Raw genomic sequence first — 13,968 nt, 5'->3', positions numbered from 1 at the left:
TTTTTTCTATTTCTTTTTATTTTTTTTTTTACTTCATAGAAATTAGCAAAGATCATTTTTCTAACACAGACAAAGGACAATTGTGAAATTTGAATAATATATGTAATACTGTGGTCTTAAACCAAACACAGTGCCATGAAGATCTGAGTTTTGCAGTCATTATGTCAGATGCCTTTTGATAACTACATGGATCACTATGGTTGCAGCTTCTAAAGTATTTAATACAAGAACTCAGTGATACAAAGGCAAAAAATAGTAAAAAGAGAAAGTCCTATGTAAAAGCTAAAAGATTTGATTAACCTTAAAAACTCTAATTTAAGAACCCAGCAGTTTAGTAAAGATGTTTCAGTCATAAACACAATTTAAATCTGGAGATATACTGGAGATTTTACCTACGATCGCTAAATAAAAATTTTAGGTAATTCCTATGTTGCAAAGGAAAATTACTTCAATTACTTCTCAATCCTTAACGGACTTGTAGTGTACATTGCAAAGTGTAGTTATGCTCATGATCAGTTTAAAGTTTTGATGATTAATAATTTTAATTACATGGTACTACATATTTACTACATACATACTACAATAGTTACTGTTTCATTTCAAAATCTCTATAAGATAAGAAAACACAAATTCCCATTTTGAAATGGCAGGGCTAAGCACAAAGACACAGATAACAGGAATTAAGTACTTAAATGTCTTTGAAAAGCTGGTTTAAAGAACTTAGAGTGTTGGTGAGGAGTGCAGGAATTCAAGGAATTTAGTTGATACTTTTTGAAATTTACAGAAAGACTTAATGAATTACTCACCAGTGTTAATTGCTGGCAATTTTTTTGAGAGAAATGAAGAAGAGGCTTCATTTTAGGTACAGGGCTGTCCAGTAGAGTTTTTGAGGGTTTTTGCATTTGTGTATGTTACCAATATTTCATTCAATAAAACTTCTCAGTAAGTGGAAAAACCAAAGCATTATCTACATCAGTGAATCTCCAGCTGGTAGGGGGAACATCTATAAAAACAGCAGCTACTAGCAGGTGTGAAAATATTTGAGTCACCTCATTTTTTGTGTATGGGTAAGAGAGGTTTTCCCCCAACTTTTACTGATACTGTGAGTTTAAGTACCTTGTTTCCAATGGCCTTTTTTGGTGGGAAGTTAAAAGTCCTCACTTGCTGGTACTTATTCTGTAATTTCTGATGCAAGCTTCTGAACTCCGCATACCTTCGATAGACATTCCACTCATCATCCTTTATCCTGATATAAACCTGCAAAACACAGACGGGAAGGGAATAATGTAGAGACAAGCAGGGCTGGTGTGTGTCCTTCACTGCTCAAAGCCTCCTGGCTCAGCACCTTCATGTGAGGCACCACAAGCTCCAGGACCTGTTATTGTTGTACACGTCATTAACCTCATTCTCTCCCTTCTCCCTTTTTTCCTCCTTTTTCTCTTATTTTAATCAAGACAAACACAGCTTGCTCATTTTAACATGACTCTGGGGCAACCATGGCAGCACTTCTTGTTACCATGGTTTCCAGCATATTCTACTACCCAGTGACCAAAGGAAAAAATAATTTAATACCACTATGAAATTGATTTCTATGTCCTCAACACAGTTTTTCAACTTTGTAAATTAGCTTTGTAGCATCAGAATTGCAAAACCTAATTTTATCCAAAGTATGAAACTTAATTTACTTCCTAACAAAATTACACTGAAAACTAGACTAGAAATTTTATTGTTTGGAAAATAAACACAGTTCATTCTTTCTGCTTGTATAGGACATTAAGTATAATTTAACACAGCTGTAGTTTTTGTGATTCTGTTTTTGTTTGCTGCTCATTATTTCATGAGCCTATTACCAATTACATGCTAAATATTCGCTTTCTGTAGGAAAATATCATGCAGAAGTGAAATATACTTACAGAAAACTGAGATTTTACTCTTTCCTAGGGAATGACATGGTTTAAAAGAATGCTGAAACAGCACAAGTCAGAAATTCTAAACCAAGCATCAGAACTTCAGATCCAGAGTGACCTTTCCCTCTGCTCCTTCAATGGCATCTGTAGTTTATTCATTAGTGTGTATGTGTGTGTTAATAATCTCAATATTTTACATCAGGAATTAAGCTGGAAAGTACTGATGACACTGCCTTGCCTTGCAGCTCCAAAATCCCCCAGTAATTTAGTAGTAAACTGTAAGGCAAATATCAGAACACTTATGTAAAAAAGCAACACCAACCACCATCACACAGAGTGGGCAGTAACAACTGTATTTTTGTAGAAACAAGATAAAAATAAAATTTGGATTTTTATGTGGCCAATTTCAACACTGAACTGTGTTTTTTTTCCTGGTGACTGAAGTATGGTCCTTCTCTCTAAGATATTCCAAGTCCTTCAGAGAAAAAATTCAATTTTTCTAAGGAAAAAATACTGGTGGTATTTCAGAGGTTAAGCGAATGTCCTCTTACACAAACGCTGCCCATGCTTTTGTCTTTCTGAAGTTCTCTCTTCAGACACCCAGTTTCTCAAATTTACAGGAGGCTTCTTCACAACAAAATACAATATATTATGCAGATACCATGCAAATTTTGTCAAATTAGAATATTTCAGTGTAGAAAACACTAATACATTTTCTACAGGAAGACTGTAATTCCAAAAAGGAATGCTATAATTCCAAAATTAGCACATCTAAATGTAAAAGATTCAGAGTATTGTGAATTACAAATGCATATGTAAACAAAAATTCAACTAGTTTTGGTAACAAGAATTCAGATACTGTAATGATGGAACCACAATAGTATTCAGTATTCGAGAAGTATTCAGATTTCTTTTTCACTTTGAAAACAAAGCCAGGATAATTAAACACCTACATCACCATCTGTTTTAACAATTGAGTACATCTTTGAAGACAAATGAAGGAATATATTAAATGCAACTATTTTGCATATTTCTAATCAAATTTATTTAATGCAGTAAAAACTGTATTAAAATCTTTATTCACCCAGCTCTAAGCCCTCTCCCTGCCTATTCTCACTTCAACCAGTATATTGTTTGGAATTCTGTATACATTCCCAAGATTCATGTTTCAATTTCCCTGGGGGGGGGGCAGGGATGACAAAAAAATTAAAAAAAATAAAAAAAAAATTAAATTATTTTTAACTAAGTTATTTAATATGGAAATCCTAATTTAACCAAGCATTTATCTTTGCACATGTGATTTGGTGAATCATGCAGTTTAATATTACCTGCTAAGCTGTAACCCATAGTTAACTAACTAATGAACCCTGTACACTGTAATTGAAATTTTTCAGGACTGCAAAAACACAGATTGATTTCTTAGATAAAACTATTGGAAAATGTCTTACTGTTCTTCTATGTACATAGATATTGATTTCATTTAGACAGCAAGAAATGAAAATGCAACAGTTGGAGCCCTGTGCCATATTGAATTTATTGACAATCAACTAATAGACTGTGAAAAGTATATTAAAGCTCATGATGCAGCACACATTTAAACTTTTATAATCTCAGAGGGGAATACTATTCCCAAACCAAGGGATTGCTACACACTTAATGCAAATTCAGCTGGGAAATCAAACTAAGTAAATACTAAATATAAAAGTATTTGGATAAACTTTTCCTAGTCTAGTCACTAAAGGCATGTAGTTATCTTAGGGCCACGTTATAGAATGTTGAAATGACTACTCTCAGGTTTATTCTCAGATCAATTTAAAAGTTTAACTCTAAATAATTTCATTTCCTTTCTGATTCCCCTGTTTTCCTGATATCATCCAATTCCTAGCCTACTTAAATAATTTTCAGGGTAATGAAAATGTGTAGACTAAATCAAAATCACTGCTAGAGTATTTACTTGTAGACAAAAGATTTCACTTTAATATTGTCCTGAATATAAAAAAATGAAATCGATTCTGTTTATAACTTAAGAGTACTTTCCACTTGGATCTCCTGTGTAAAGATTGATTGGTAACCTTTCTGTAGCTATGAGCTACAGCAGCTCTAAGAAAAATTTCAGTTAATAAGTGTGTTTAATGAATTAGTCTGTTATTTTCTCATCACAAACATGTCTGAAGTCAGATTTGGAGAGCAACAGCAATAACAGTAAGAATTTAATCATGTTTATCAGTCTACTACCTGCTCACGTAATATTACTGAAATGCCAAAAATCTTCAGAGAATCAATGTGAAAACACGAGTTTAATGATTGCACACTGAAATGAAAAATCCTGCTGCCATAGTACTGGGGTTTGAGCCAGAAGTTTCTTAACAGGTTAAGAATCTTTAAGCAGTTCTGAGTCAAAAATGCTGTTAGCAAGTCCTGGTAACAGACTGGTACCAACTGGCACAGCTCATCAGCTCTTACATATAAAAGCCTGAGGAAAATGAAGGACAAAAGCCAAAATTCTAACTTGCTCCAGCATACAAAGACCAAATGCCTGAATCAACACTCATCCTTCTGATCTGCAGAAGTCCCGTGTGGGTGCTTCTCTTTTCTGATGCAAAATATAGTTTGGTACATTGAGGATTCACTTTTGTGTCTCTCTCCAGTACAGCTGGCAGCAAGAGATACTGACTGAGCTATTAGAGAACCTTCTCCTGCTGCAATGAAATCCACGCTGTAGAATTCCAGATGAAACATCAGAAGGATATTCCCTACACACAGTTACTCCTGGATCTTGCCTGCAAATGTGGCTCCCATTTCCTGGAAGGATAGACTGAATACCTAATGAAAAATGAATTCTAAGACAGAGAACTCTATTGATGGGAGCTCCACAAATACAAAAGTGCTGAAGTAAAAGTCCTTGCGAGTCCTTGTCCCATTTCAGAGGGAAGGGAATAATGTTAAGGGAAGCTGAGCAGTGAAAACTCTACTAAACCACATATAAAAACAGCACAAGATACAAGAGAACTCGGGACATTTCAGCAGCAGAACACTTCAAAGGACAGAGAGAATACTGAGAATGTGTGTAAAGAATCAGTCCTAGGCTGGACAAGGTCATAGTTTTGAGCATGGAAAAAAAAGATGGGGAGCAGAAGGAATGCAAAAGAGACCAATCTACACTAAGGGAGCTCCTGTGACATTTATCAGCTAAGTAAGCATTACAAGGGAAGGGTGGAAAAAAGGGTGGTAGAAAAACTATTACTTCTGTATTACTGTAATTCAGGTGTATTAATGTATTTCTGACTTCCCTTCCCTCACAAGGTCCTCTTGTTTGTTATATACTTTCAAATCAATGTGCAAACATGTCATAATAAAAATGAAAATTAGCAACTGGTTTGGTAGGGACAACCCAATCAGCATGAACACAAAACCAGAACAGACTAATTGGCACCATTATTTTTTTATGCCAACTCAGCTAAGCTTGGCTGGTGAATGTTTCCCTTACACTTGCTTTTAAATAACACTACAAATCTTGGAGTGCCATTAGTCCACAGTTTTACACTTTGGATAATAAAGGGGGTTTTTTTCATTCTTAAAAATCTGGTTCAACTTTAATGCACATCTCAATTATTCAGGAGCATGAAGAAAGATTTTGATCCAAGTTTACCATTTAATAAATAATTGTTCTCGAGGGATTGAAATTTTTTTTTCCTGTTAGAAAAGCACACTATGAAATGGGAGTAATGTATTTCAATCTACTAAGATTTTATCAAAATTATGTATTTCTGCACTCAAAGCATATAGAAGAAGTAAAAAGAAGTTAAAAGTATTCATAAAAAAAAAGTAAGAACCAGTTTCATTTTACTTCAGGACAATGGGATTCTGTTAAGAATACAAATTCAAGCTCAGTTCTCCAAAGTTACCTCTGAAGTGTGAGAAATGAATACAAATGCAAGTTATATTCTGAGACAGCTGCAGGCCTGCATTTATGGTTAAGTTCCCCCTTTGAAAGTGATCCAATTTAAGAATTTTCTGCATAATAAAAAACAAATGGAACAATGAAACTTTTCAGCTGTGATAGGAGCAGCTTTTTGTGCACCATAAAGACATAACGGCAATTAGAGTGAAAAAGCTTTTATTTCAGTATGACCATTTTATCCACTTGTACAAAGACTACAAATACTTCAATATAATTTATGTTAAATCTTCAAGTTTCTGTTATTCAGTTCATAAAAATGAACAATACAGTGTCAAATATATGACACAACACATATCAAAGTATGAACCTTAAAAACAGCCAATATTGCTTCACTAAAGAGCAAAGTGTCACACATTTTAGACTCAATTAGAGACATGCAGAGTAATGATCACTGCCTCTGCAGTCACAGTCCTGCTTCTGTTCACCACAACAGCACTAAAGTGACTGGCCACTAGAGAACAAAAGCAGCACTGCCTTCACTTTTGCTACACGGAATCAGTATTTTTTGTCTTTTTATATACAAATCAAATCAGCACCAAAAAAAAAAAATTCACTCAATAGATAATAGGCTCCTTTTCACAGTGAAATATGACTTATAATTACCCAAGGTAATTAACGTCATTTCACAAATATGCACTTTGAACCACACAGTCATTGCAATGCATGACAACCACTGCAGGGAAAGAAGTTTCTGCAGAAGAGAAAACAGGTAAAATGACAATAGTGCTGCCTTTTTCTCCAAGTAGAATATTGTGAGTGCTCAGGCAAGGGAAAGGAGGCTATCTCATCAGTTTCTAAAATACATAACATAACTAGCATTTATTTTAGATATGTATTGAATATAAATTATTTGCTTCTTTCTGAAGTAGTTACAAAATAATCTGAAAATAGAAATTCTGCTTTTACTTTCCTAGGATTTTTTGCATCCAGCACTTCAATAAACAAATCAATGCAGTAAGCTGTAATTCTGTTTCCTTTAGAAAAAGAAATAATTACAGAAGTCTCCAAGGACTGATCTCATCTTTCTATACCCCCTCCATCCCAGTTAAATTTTTTTCTGCTTTATGCTTCCTTTTATGCTTCTTTGATGCATCCTTGGGTCCCACTGCAGAAAAAGTAGGATATTCAACCTTTTTGGTTCATGCACTCTCAAATCACTCTGAGATGCCATGAGCCACATCTTTCTTTCAAATTCTCCCAATCATTCCAGTTCATTTTCTTCTCTACTTGCCCTGAGCTGCACTGAAATGGAATATGATTAGAAGACTATTTATTTCTCCTTTTTGCCTGCTTAGCACTGCAGCTGCTGAAGTAATCCAATTCATCAAATACCAGGAATATAAAATGCAACTTTGGGTTTAATTTTTTGGGTTTAGTTTGTTGCTTACCTTTCAACTCTTAATTGCCAGTCCGCTGCCTTCCATTTTCAACCTTTGGGGAAATACCCAGGCCATGCTGCCTTGTGATTAAATTCAAGGTCAACAGGCCCAGCTGGCACATCCTGGACTGTGCTGTCCCTGTTTCATCTCACTCAAAGTACTTTCTGGGCACTGTGCTCCTCAAACACTTCTGGGTATCAGATAGTGTTCTCCTCCATCTCTTTTATGTTGTGTTTCTGTGAAAATCCTTCCCTCTCCACTGCAAGGGCACTGAGAGGTTGGAGCGTGTCTGGAGCAGAGAACGGAGCTGGGGAAGGGGCTGGAGCACAACTCCAGTGGGGAGCAGCTGGGGGGGCTCAGCTGGAGAAAAGGAGGCTCAGGAGGGACCTTCTCACTCTGCACAACTCCCTGACAGGAGCCTGGAGCCAGGCAGGGTCAGGCTCTGCCCCAAGGAACAGGGACAGCACAGGGGGAACCAGCCTCAGGCTGTGCCAGGGGAGGTTTCCATAGGGAAAACTTCATGGAAAGGGCTGTCCAGCAAAGGCAGCCACACCAGGAGTGCAGTCACCACATCTGCAGCAATTTAAAAGCCATGAGGATGTGGCTTCTGGGGCCATGGATTAGTGCTGGCCTTGGCAGTGCTGGGGAACAGCTGGACTCAATGATCTTAGAGGTGTTTTCCAAGCTAAATAATCCTGTGATAAAAGCCCTTTCATAGGAAACTATACAGCTCTTCCTCCACAGAGGAAATGCAGAGGAAAACACCAGGTTTTAAAACATTATTTAAAGTAAAATAAAAAGAAATATTACAAGCAAATATGTCAGCCAATACTAAACAGCAAGACCGAAGATAGTCAAAGGAATCAAAAAAATTGTAAGAAATGTTTATTGATGGTAGTCTTAGGGTGTCCTATTCATATGCAAATAGTAACAGTCTTGTCTGATTAGCATATTAATCTTTAAACTTATTTGGTTTATAATGTAAAGTGTTCACTGCTCTGCAAACAAGGCAGATTTGCAAGAAGCCATTTAAATATTGATATCACTTTAGAAGTCATAAAATCTCAGTTTCATTCTCTTAAGTGTCAGGCATTGATAATTATAGCAACAAAAGGCATGACTAATGGCATTTGCTGTACACTTCACAGGAAAGTGGAATCCACATGTATACAGAAAACAAGATACTCTACAGTTGAGAAATATGACAAAATAATATTACTGTAATAATCAACTTGTTTTACACACTAAAGAAACTGCATCTAACTATCACCATCTAGAGGTAAAATGAAAATGTTTTGTTTTTTTTTTTAATTCTGATCTGGATTCTGTCTGTATGCCCATGAATTATTTTCTAATGGTGAGCAATGTCTGCCACACAAGAGATGGGCATCAAACTGCAGAGTTCACATATAGCAGTCATCAGAAAGCAACCTAGAGAAACTAGGTTGTTTCTCTCTAACTAGAGAAAACAGGTTGTTTGGAAGAGAAGACTTTTGCCACCATGACTCCGCCTTTAAAAGTCGCCTAATATTTAAATTGTCTGTTCAACAGACTGGGCTTCCATAAGCGTGAGTTTGTACAAAACAAATTAATTTCTCCATTTGTGTCTGTGTCCTGTAATATAACTAATTTATAACTAATCAGTCTGCCACTCAGTAATAGCCATCAGAAACCTTGTAAGAGAATAAACCTCTGAACCTTCTTTTGGATAACAGCCTAATGTTCTTGCTGAGGACATGGTTATGAGCATCTAGTCTGAGCTCCTGTCACAGCCTGGATAATTTCATCCACTGAAGTCCAAACAACCCTTATGATTTGTTGATTGGTAATAAAGACATCAATTGGTCATCTAATTATTTTTTCTACTCAGATGCAAAATTAATTGTACTAGTAATCTGTCAGTGCTAATGAATGGCAAGGCAGGAGTCAAGAACTAAACATGAAGCAAAACAAACTTGAGCAAGTACAAACAGAGAGGATGTGCTCTGACAACATTTAGAATGAGCTTGCCATGCACAGAAGATAAGCATTAGTTGGAAGGAAAGATGTTTTGTCATCATACCTAAAATTTCCATTTTAGGACTGAATTAGTTATTATTAGCATAACAAAGGCAAGTCATGTTTAATTAAAATTACATCCAAGTTTCTTGCACCCTGATCTTACAGCAAGGCACAGTGATCTCAAACGTTCAGAAAATTCCTTGGAGAATTATGAAATGTATTTTATTCAGAACACTTTAAATATAAACACAAGGTATAGTGGTATTTATTATTCCAAAATATCACTATCTAGGGATTTCCTTAGAAAGAAGTCACATCTTCGTGTTTGAATTGATTTTTCTTCAATTTAATTAGCTCAATTATTTTCTAGACCCACAAAAACTTCCAGTATTACCCTACATTATACATTGTGGAGAAGACCACTGTCATGCACTTGTTTGGAAATTGCAAGGCAATAGTTTCAATGCATGCTCCAATTCGCATTTTGAAACAGTTAAAAATGTCTCCATTTCCTTCATCATTTGAAAGATTCCTATTGTATTCCCCTCTCAGTTGCCTTTCATGCAGGCTGAGAATTTCTAATATGCTCCTCCAGTGAAAAACCTTTTTCTTCCACCCATATTATTTGGAGTTGATATATTTCTTTGGAGATGAGTAGAACTGCACACAGATAAACCACAGATTATACACAGCATAATAGTGTTTTCTATTTGTCTATCCCTTTCCTAATCATTTGTAACAACTTGGTTTTTAGACCTCCTTAAAACCTTTTTAAAATTATGTCAGATTAGCTACTTTAAAATCTGTGGTATGCAAGCCAGAAGCTATTTATCAGTCACTTTTCAGCTATTTCACCTTTGAATTCCTGGTGCACTGCATGTGGAGATTTATGCTTTATTTATTCAATAAGATCTGCTACTGGCATTTCATTTAAAACAGACAATCTGCTATTTTCCACAAGGAACAATCCAGAATGAGAATAACCCATAACAAGTCCATGGTGAGCAGAGATCATAAAATATGCATTTTTCTGTTACTATTTTATGTTCTGAGAAAACATGTGAAAAAAATATTTTTAATTGAACTCAATAACTGCACTGAAGTGCACATCCAATTCTAAACAGCTTTTCCCCTAAAATTTATACACCCTCTAATTGTTGTAACACCCACAGTTGAATGATACAGATCCCCAGCTCTGTTAATTTTTAAGACAGTAACAGATAGTGCTAAACTGGGGCACTGAATTATCTGCTGCTCACAACTGTCCCCTTGAACTCAGCCATTCAAATTGAGCATAAAATTTGGCTACATTTCCAGAGCTTGTTTTGAAATCCTTAAGATTCATAACCAGTTAATTCTGCCAGTTAAACATTACTGCAAGAGTGCAGTGTAAGTCTACAAATACAGAGGTCTGATTGAAATTTCCACATCTAATAGGATTAATTATAAAATGCTTCTTGCTTTCAGATTCCACAGTCTTATTTCTGAACTTGTCCAGAATCCTTAATCCTTAACAGAAATTAAAGAAACTATTTGATGGTTGAAACTATGTTGGAAACTGGAAACTTTTCCTGCTATATTTACTGAAGAGCAATATCTGGGATTTTTTAAGGATGAAAAATGCACTGATTTCAAACAACTGAAACAGGTGTTAACATGACACAAAAAGAAATGCTTTGAAATGCCCTTCAAAACAGCATTACAAATCCACATTAAATTTAAAAACATAAAATTAAACTTTAAAAAGTAAGCACAGTAAGAAAACTCCTGCAGCAATCTATTCCTATCCTGTCCAGGTCAGGCCCTCTTGATATGCAAATAAACATGTCATTAATTTTCCTGGTTTAAGAAGCACAAGTGCAAAATTGGCATTGATTTTGAAGAGGCACAGCAAACCACATGTATTTCTCTAATTCTTATATTCTTCAGAAGCATTTTGAAGTCCATGAAAACAGATAACAGACACTGTGGAGCTGATATATTCATAATTTTCCAAACTACTTGAGATGATCTGCAATTGTTTCCACCCTCTTCTGGTCATTTCCAAGGCAAGTGGTATGTACATAGCAGTGTATTTTCTGCTACAAAATACCTATTTATAAGCAAAATGGACAGAAGAGGCACAACAATTCTAAAGTGCATCAACAGTAAGTGCAATATAGCAAGTCTCCCCTTTGGCAGAGTCCCGCTCTCTCCACCAAGTGCTCCAGAGACACACAACTGCAAATCAGCAAAGGGTAACAAGGTGGCTCATCAGAGAGAGGGACAATCTCTTCAGCTTTCTAATCACAGCAAATGCAGAAGAGATCAAGCTAGCTCAGAAATACACCCCCAGTCCCTTTGGAAAAGCAATGGCCAAGGCTCATGCCCTTTTGCAGCACCCTCACTTAGCAGCAACACCTTATCTTGATAGTATCACATGTATGATCTGATTTTCAGTTGGGGTAAGCACCTGAGGGCTCATTCCTAATTAGCTTTAAGTACAATCATAAGTATTCAGCAAATCTAAAAATCATGCTCAACCAAATCAAATTTTCAAACTTTGCCTGTTCCAGCTGGCACACTTTAGCTTTCTCCAAAGTTCATTTGATGTCTTTTCCTCAGCATTACAAGCACAACCAAGAGTCATTTTTTACATCTGTTCACTCAAGTTCTCCCAGAGGAATGTAAAGTCCAAAAGGCATTAGTAATAATCTCACTCACACCCACATCCTGCAATATTGCTACTTTCCTTTCTATTGAGTCCTTTCTCATGTGGCTGATACAAAGAGTTATACATGCATTTTAATTTTCTGCCACTGAAGAAATAAATTATAAGGCAGTAAAAATAATGTTTATTATAAAAAAAGGGACTCTCAGAAATGAGCTCAGTCATTTATCCTAATTGGACTCCCAGTCTGGGTCTGTTTAGGACAGACTGGTAAAGATCTTTTTCAACAATTTCAACACTGAATCAAAGTCTCTGTAATCAGGAGCACATATTTTAGCAGAGATTTAAGAAGATAAATGCACAATGCTGCTATTGAAGCTACCTGAAGTTTTCTTAATTAATGCTTTGCTGGTCACTATATAATGTAAAATATATATTCAGCAAGCACACAACTATATAATTGATCAGAGAGGTGGCACTCACTTCAAATGTTTCATCAGAGTTGCAGAAGTCTATTTGGGAAAATACTTCTTTTTCACATGCACCAGGGGCAGTGACACTCCTGTTACCGAGACCAAAAACTGGCAGAAATTATATTCATGTATTCTTACACAAGAAAAGAGCTCAACAGGTGCCATGATCAAAGTTTAACAAGAATTATAGAAGTTTTAAGTCACTTCTACAGGTAATTCCTGCTCGCTTATTCTCCTAACTATTAAAAAACAAAGTACAAGTGTTTACTGGAAAGATTCTGTCGTATCCTGTGCTGTTCTGTAACTGAAGACAAACTAGTCTGACTACATTCTATGTTCCAGACCGCAGTATTTAATTTTCTGCCTCAAAAAAAAAAAAATCTGTCAACTGATAGTGTGACAAGATAATGAATGGAATATATTCAGAAGAACTTGTACATTTTTCAAATATACCAATAAACATAATTTTGCATATTATGAATGCCCAACACTACAAGTTCATACTGTAGACATATAAACCTAATAAAATTCTCAAAATTGCCTTTTTGTAGATTCAGAATTTTCCATATTTTCAATATTTCTATATTTTCCTTCCTTTTTTCCTGTTCTCAAGAGGCTTAGCCCTCAATTACAAGTTCTTTGTTTCCCATTAAAGACAAGCAACATCTAACTCTCTACTCACTTCAGAAGATTTTTGGGTAAAGTTCTGAACCTCCTTCAAATTGGAAAGCTTGATTTATCTCAACATTTCCCTTCTGAATGTGCAGAACACCTACAGCAGATGTGAATTCTGCATGCTTTGCAGGCTTTCACAATCCCACTTGTACAGTGATGTCCAATCAAACTGCATGACAAATACTGAACTCTTTAGCAACCTAATTTGATACCAAGTCAGAAGTAAAATTTAAAAATTATTAAATTCTTCACAGAATTCACAGAATGGGTAAGGTTGGAAGGGACCACAGTGGACCATCTGGTCCACCCCCCCCTGCTCAAGCAGGATGAAAAACAACACAGAGCAACATAGGAAAGAAGCAGCAGAAACCAGAGCTCTTCTGGTGGACGTGGAGCTGCAACATCATTAAAGTAACAGGTGGGGTGAGATCTCAATGCTTTTAAGAATTTCTGTGTTGGCAGACTTGTGTCTGGGTTTGAGAATCTGCAGCTAGTGACAGCAGAGTGGAGAAATATGTGAAAGACAAAAATATTACACTTGTCAACAAGCTAGGTTTTCACACACCTGTGCATCTCAATTTGATTGATTATTCAGTGCCTTTGAACAAATTAATAACTGTTCCCATCCTGGTGGCTTTTCTTTCCATTACCTCAAGTCTTATTTTTCATTGTCTTTTACTGGCCAAAAGGTGGGTGTTTTCCTGTATTTTATAACTACCTGCCAACACTTCATAAATTATTCAAAATTCTACAAAAAAAACATCATTCACAGTAAGAGGAATGTTAACAAGCTTCAGCAATCTTGTTCAGAACTAAGTACATGTGGCTGAAACAAAAGTGGAGAAATTTTGCAGCTGCTAACAATGCACAAATAAATGCAAATAGCCTAGGACAGCACATGAGAGAGTGTTTGAAGTTCACC

The 13,968-nt window shown here is 35.8% G+C and overlaps 1 protein-coding gene across 12 annotated transcripts in view; it reads right to left on the bottom strand.

Moving 5' to 3' along the window:
• The window catches only part of SNX29 (sorting nexin 29), a 101,017-nt gene that overhangs the window by 40,705 nt on the left and 46,344 nt on the right, over positions 1-13,968 (bottom strand). For all 12 annotated transcript variants that reach the window (XR_005630240.1, XM_039732634.1, XM_039732632.1 and 9 more), the window contains one exon: positions 1,117-1,257. Coding sequence is in view for 11 of the 12 variants with exons in the window: in XM_039732634.1 (XP_039588568.1) it covers positions 1,117-1,257 (141 nt within the window). In the remaining variant the exon portion in view is untranslated. The remainder of the gene's footprint in view (positions 1-1,116; positions 1,258-13,968) is intronic.

Source organism: Passer montanus, unplaced genomic scaffold (assembly GCF_014805655.1).
Source record: "Passer montanus isolate IOZ18808 unplaced genomic scaffold, ASM1480565v1 scaffold8, whole genome shotgun sequence".
In the NCBI taxonomy this organism is placed as follows: Eukaryota; Metazoa; Chordata; class Aves; order Passeriformes; family Passeridae; genus Passer; species Passer montanus.
The sequence above is the reverse complement of the archived record's forward strand: the minus strand, read 5'-3'. Positions and strand labels throughout refer to the sequence as shown.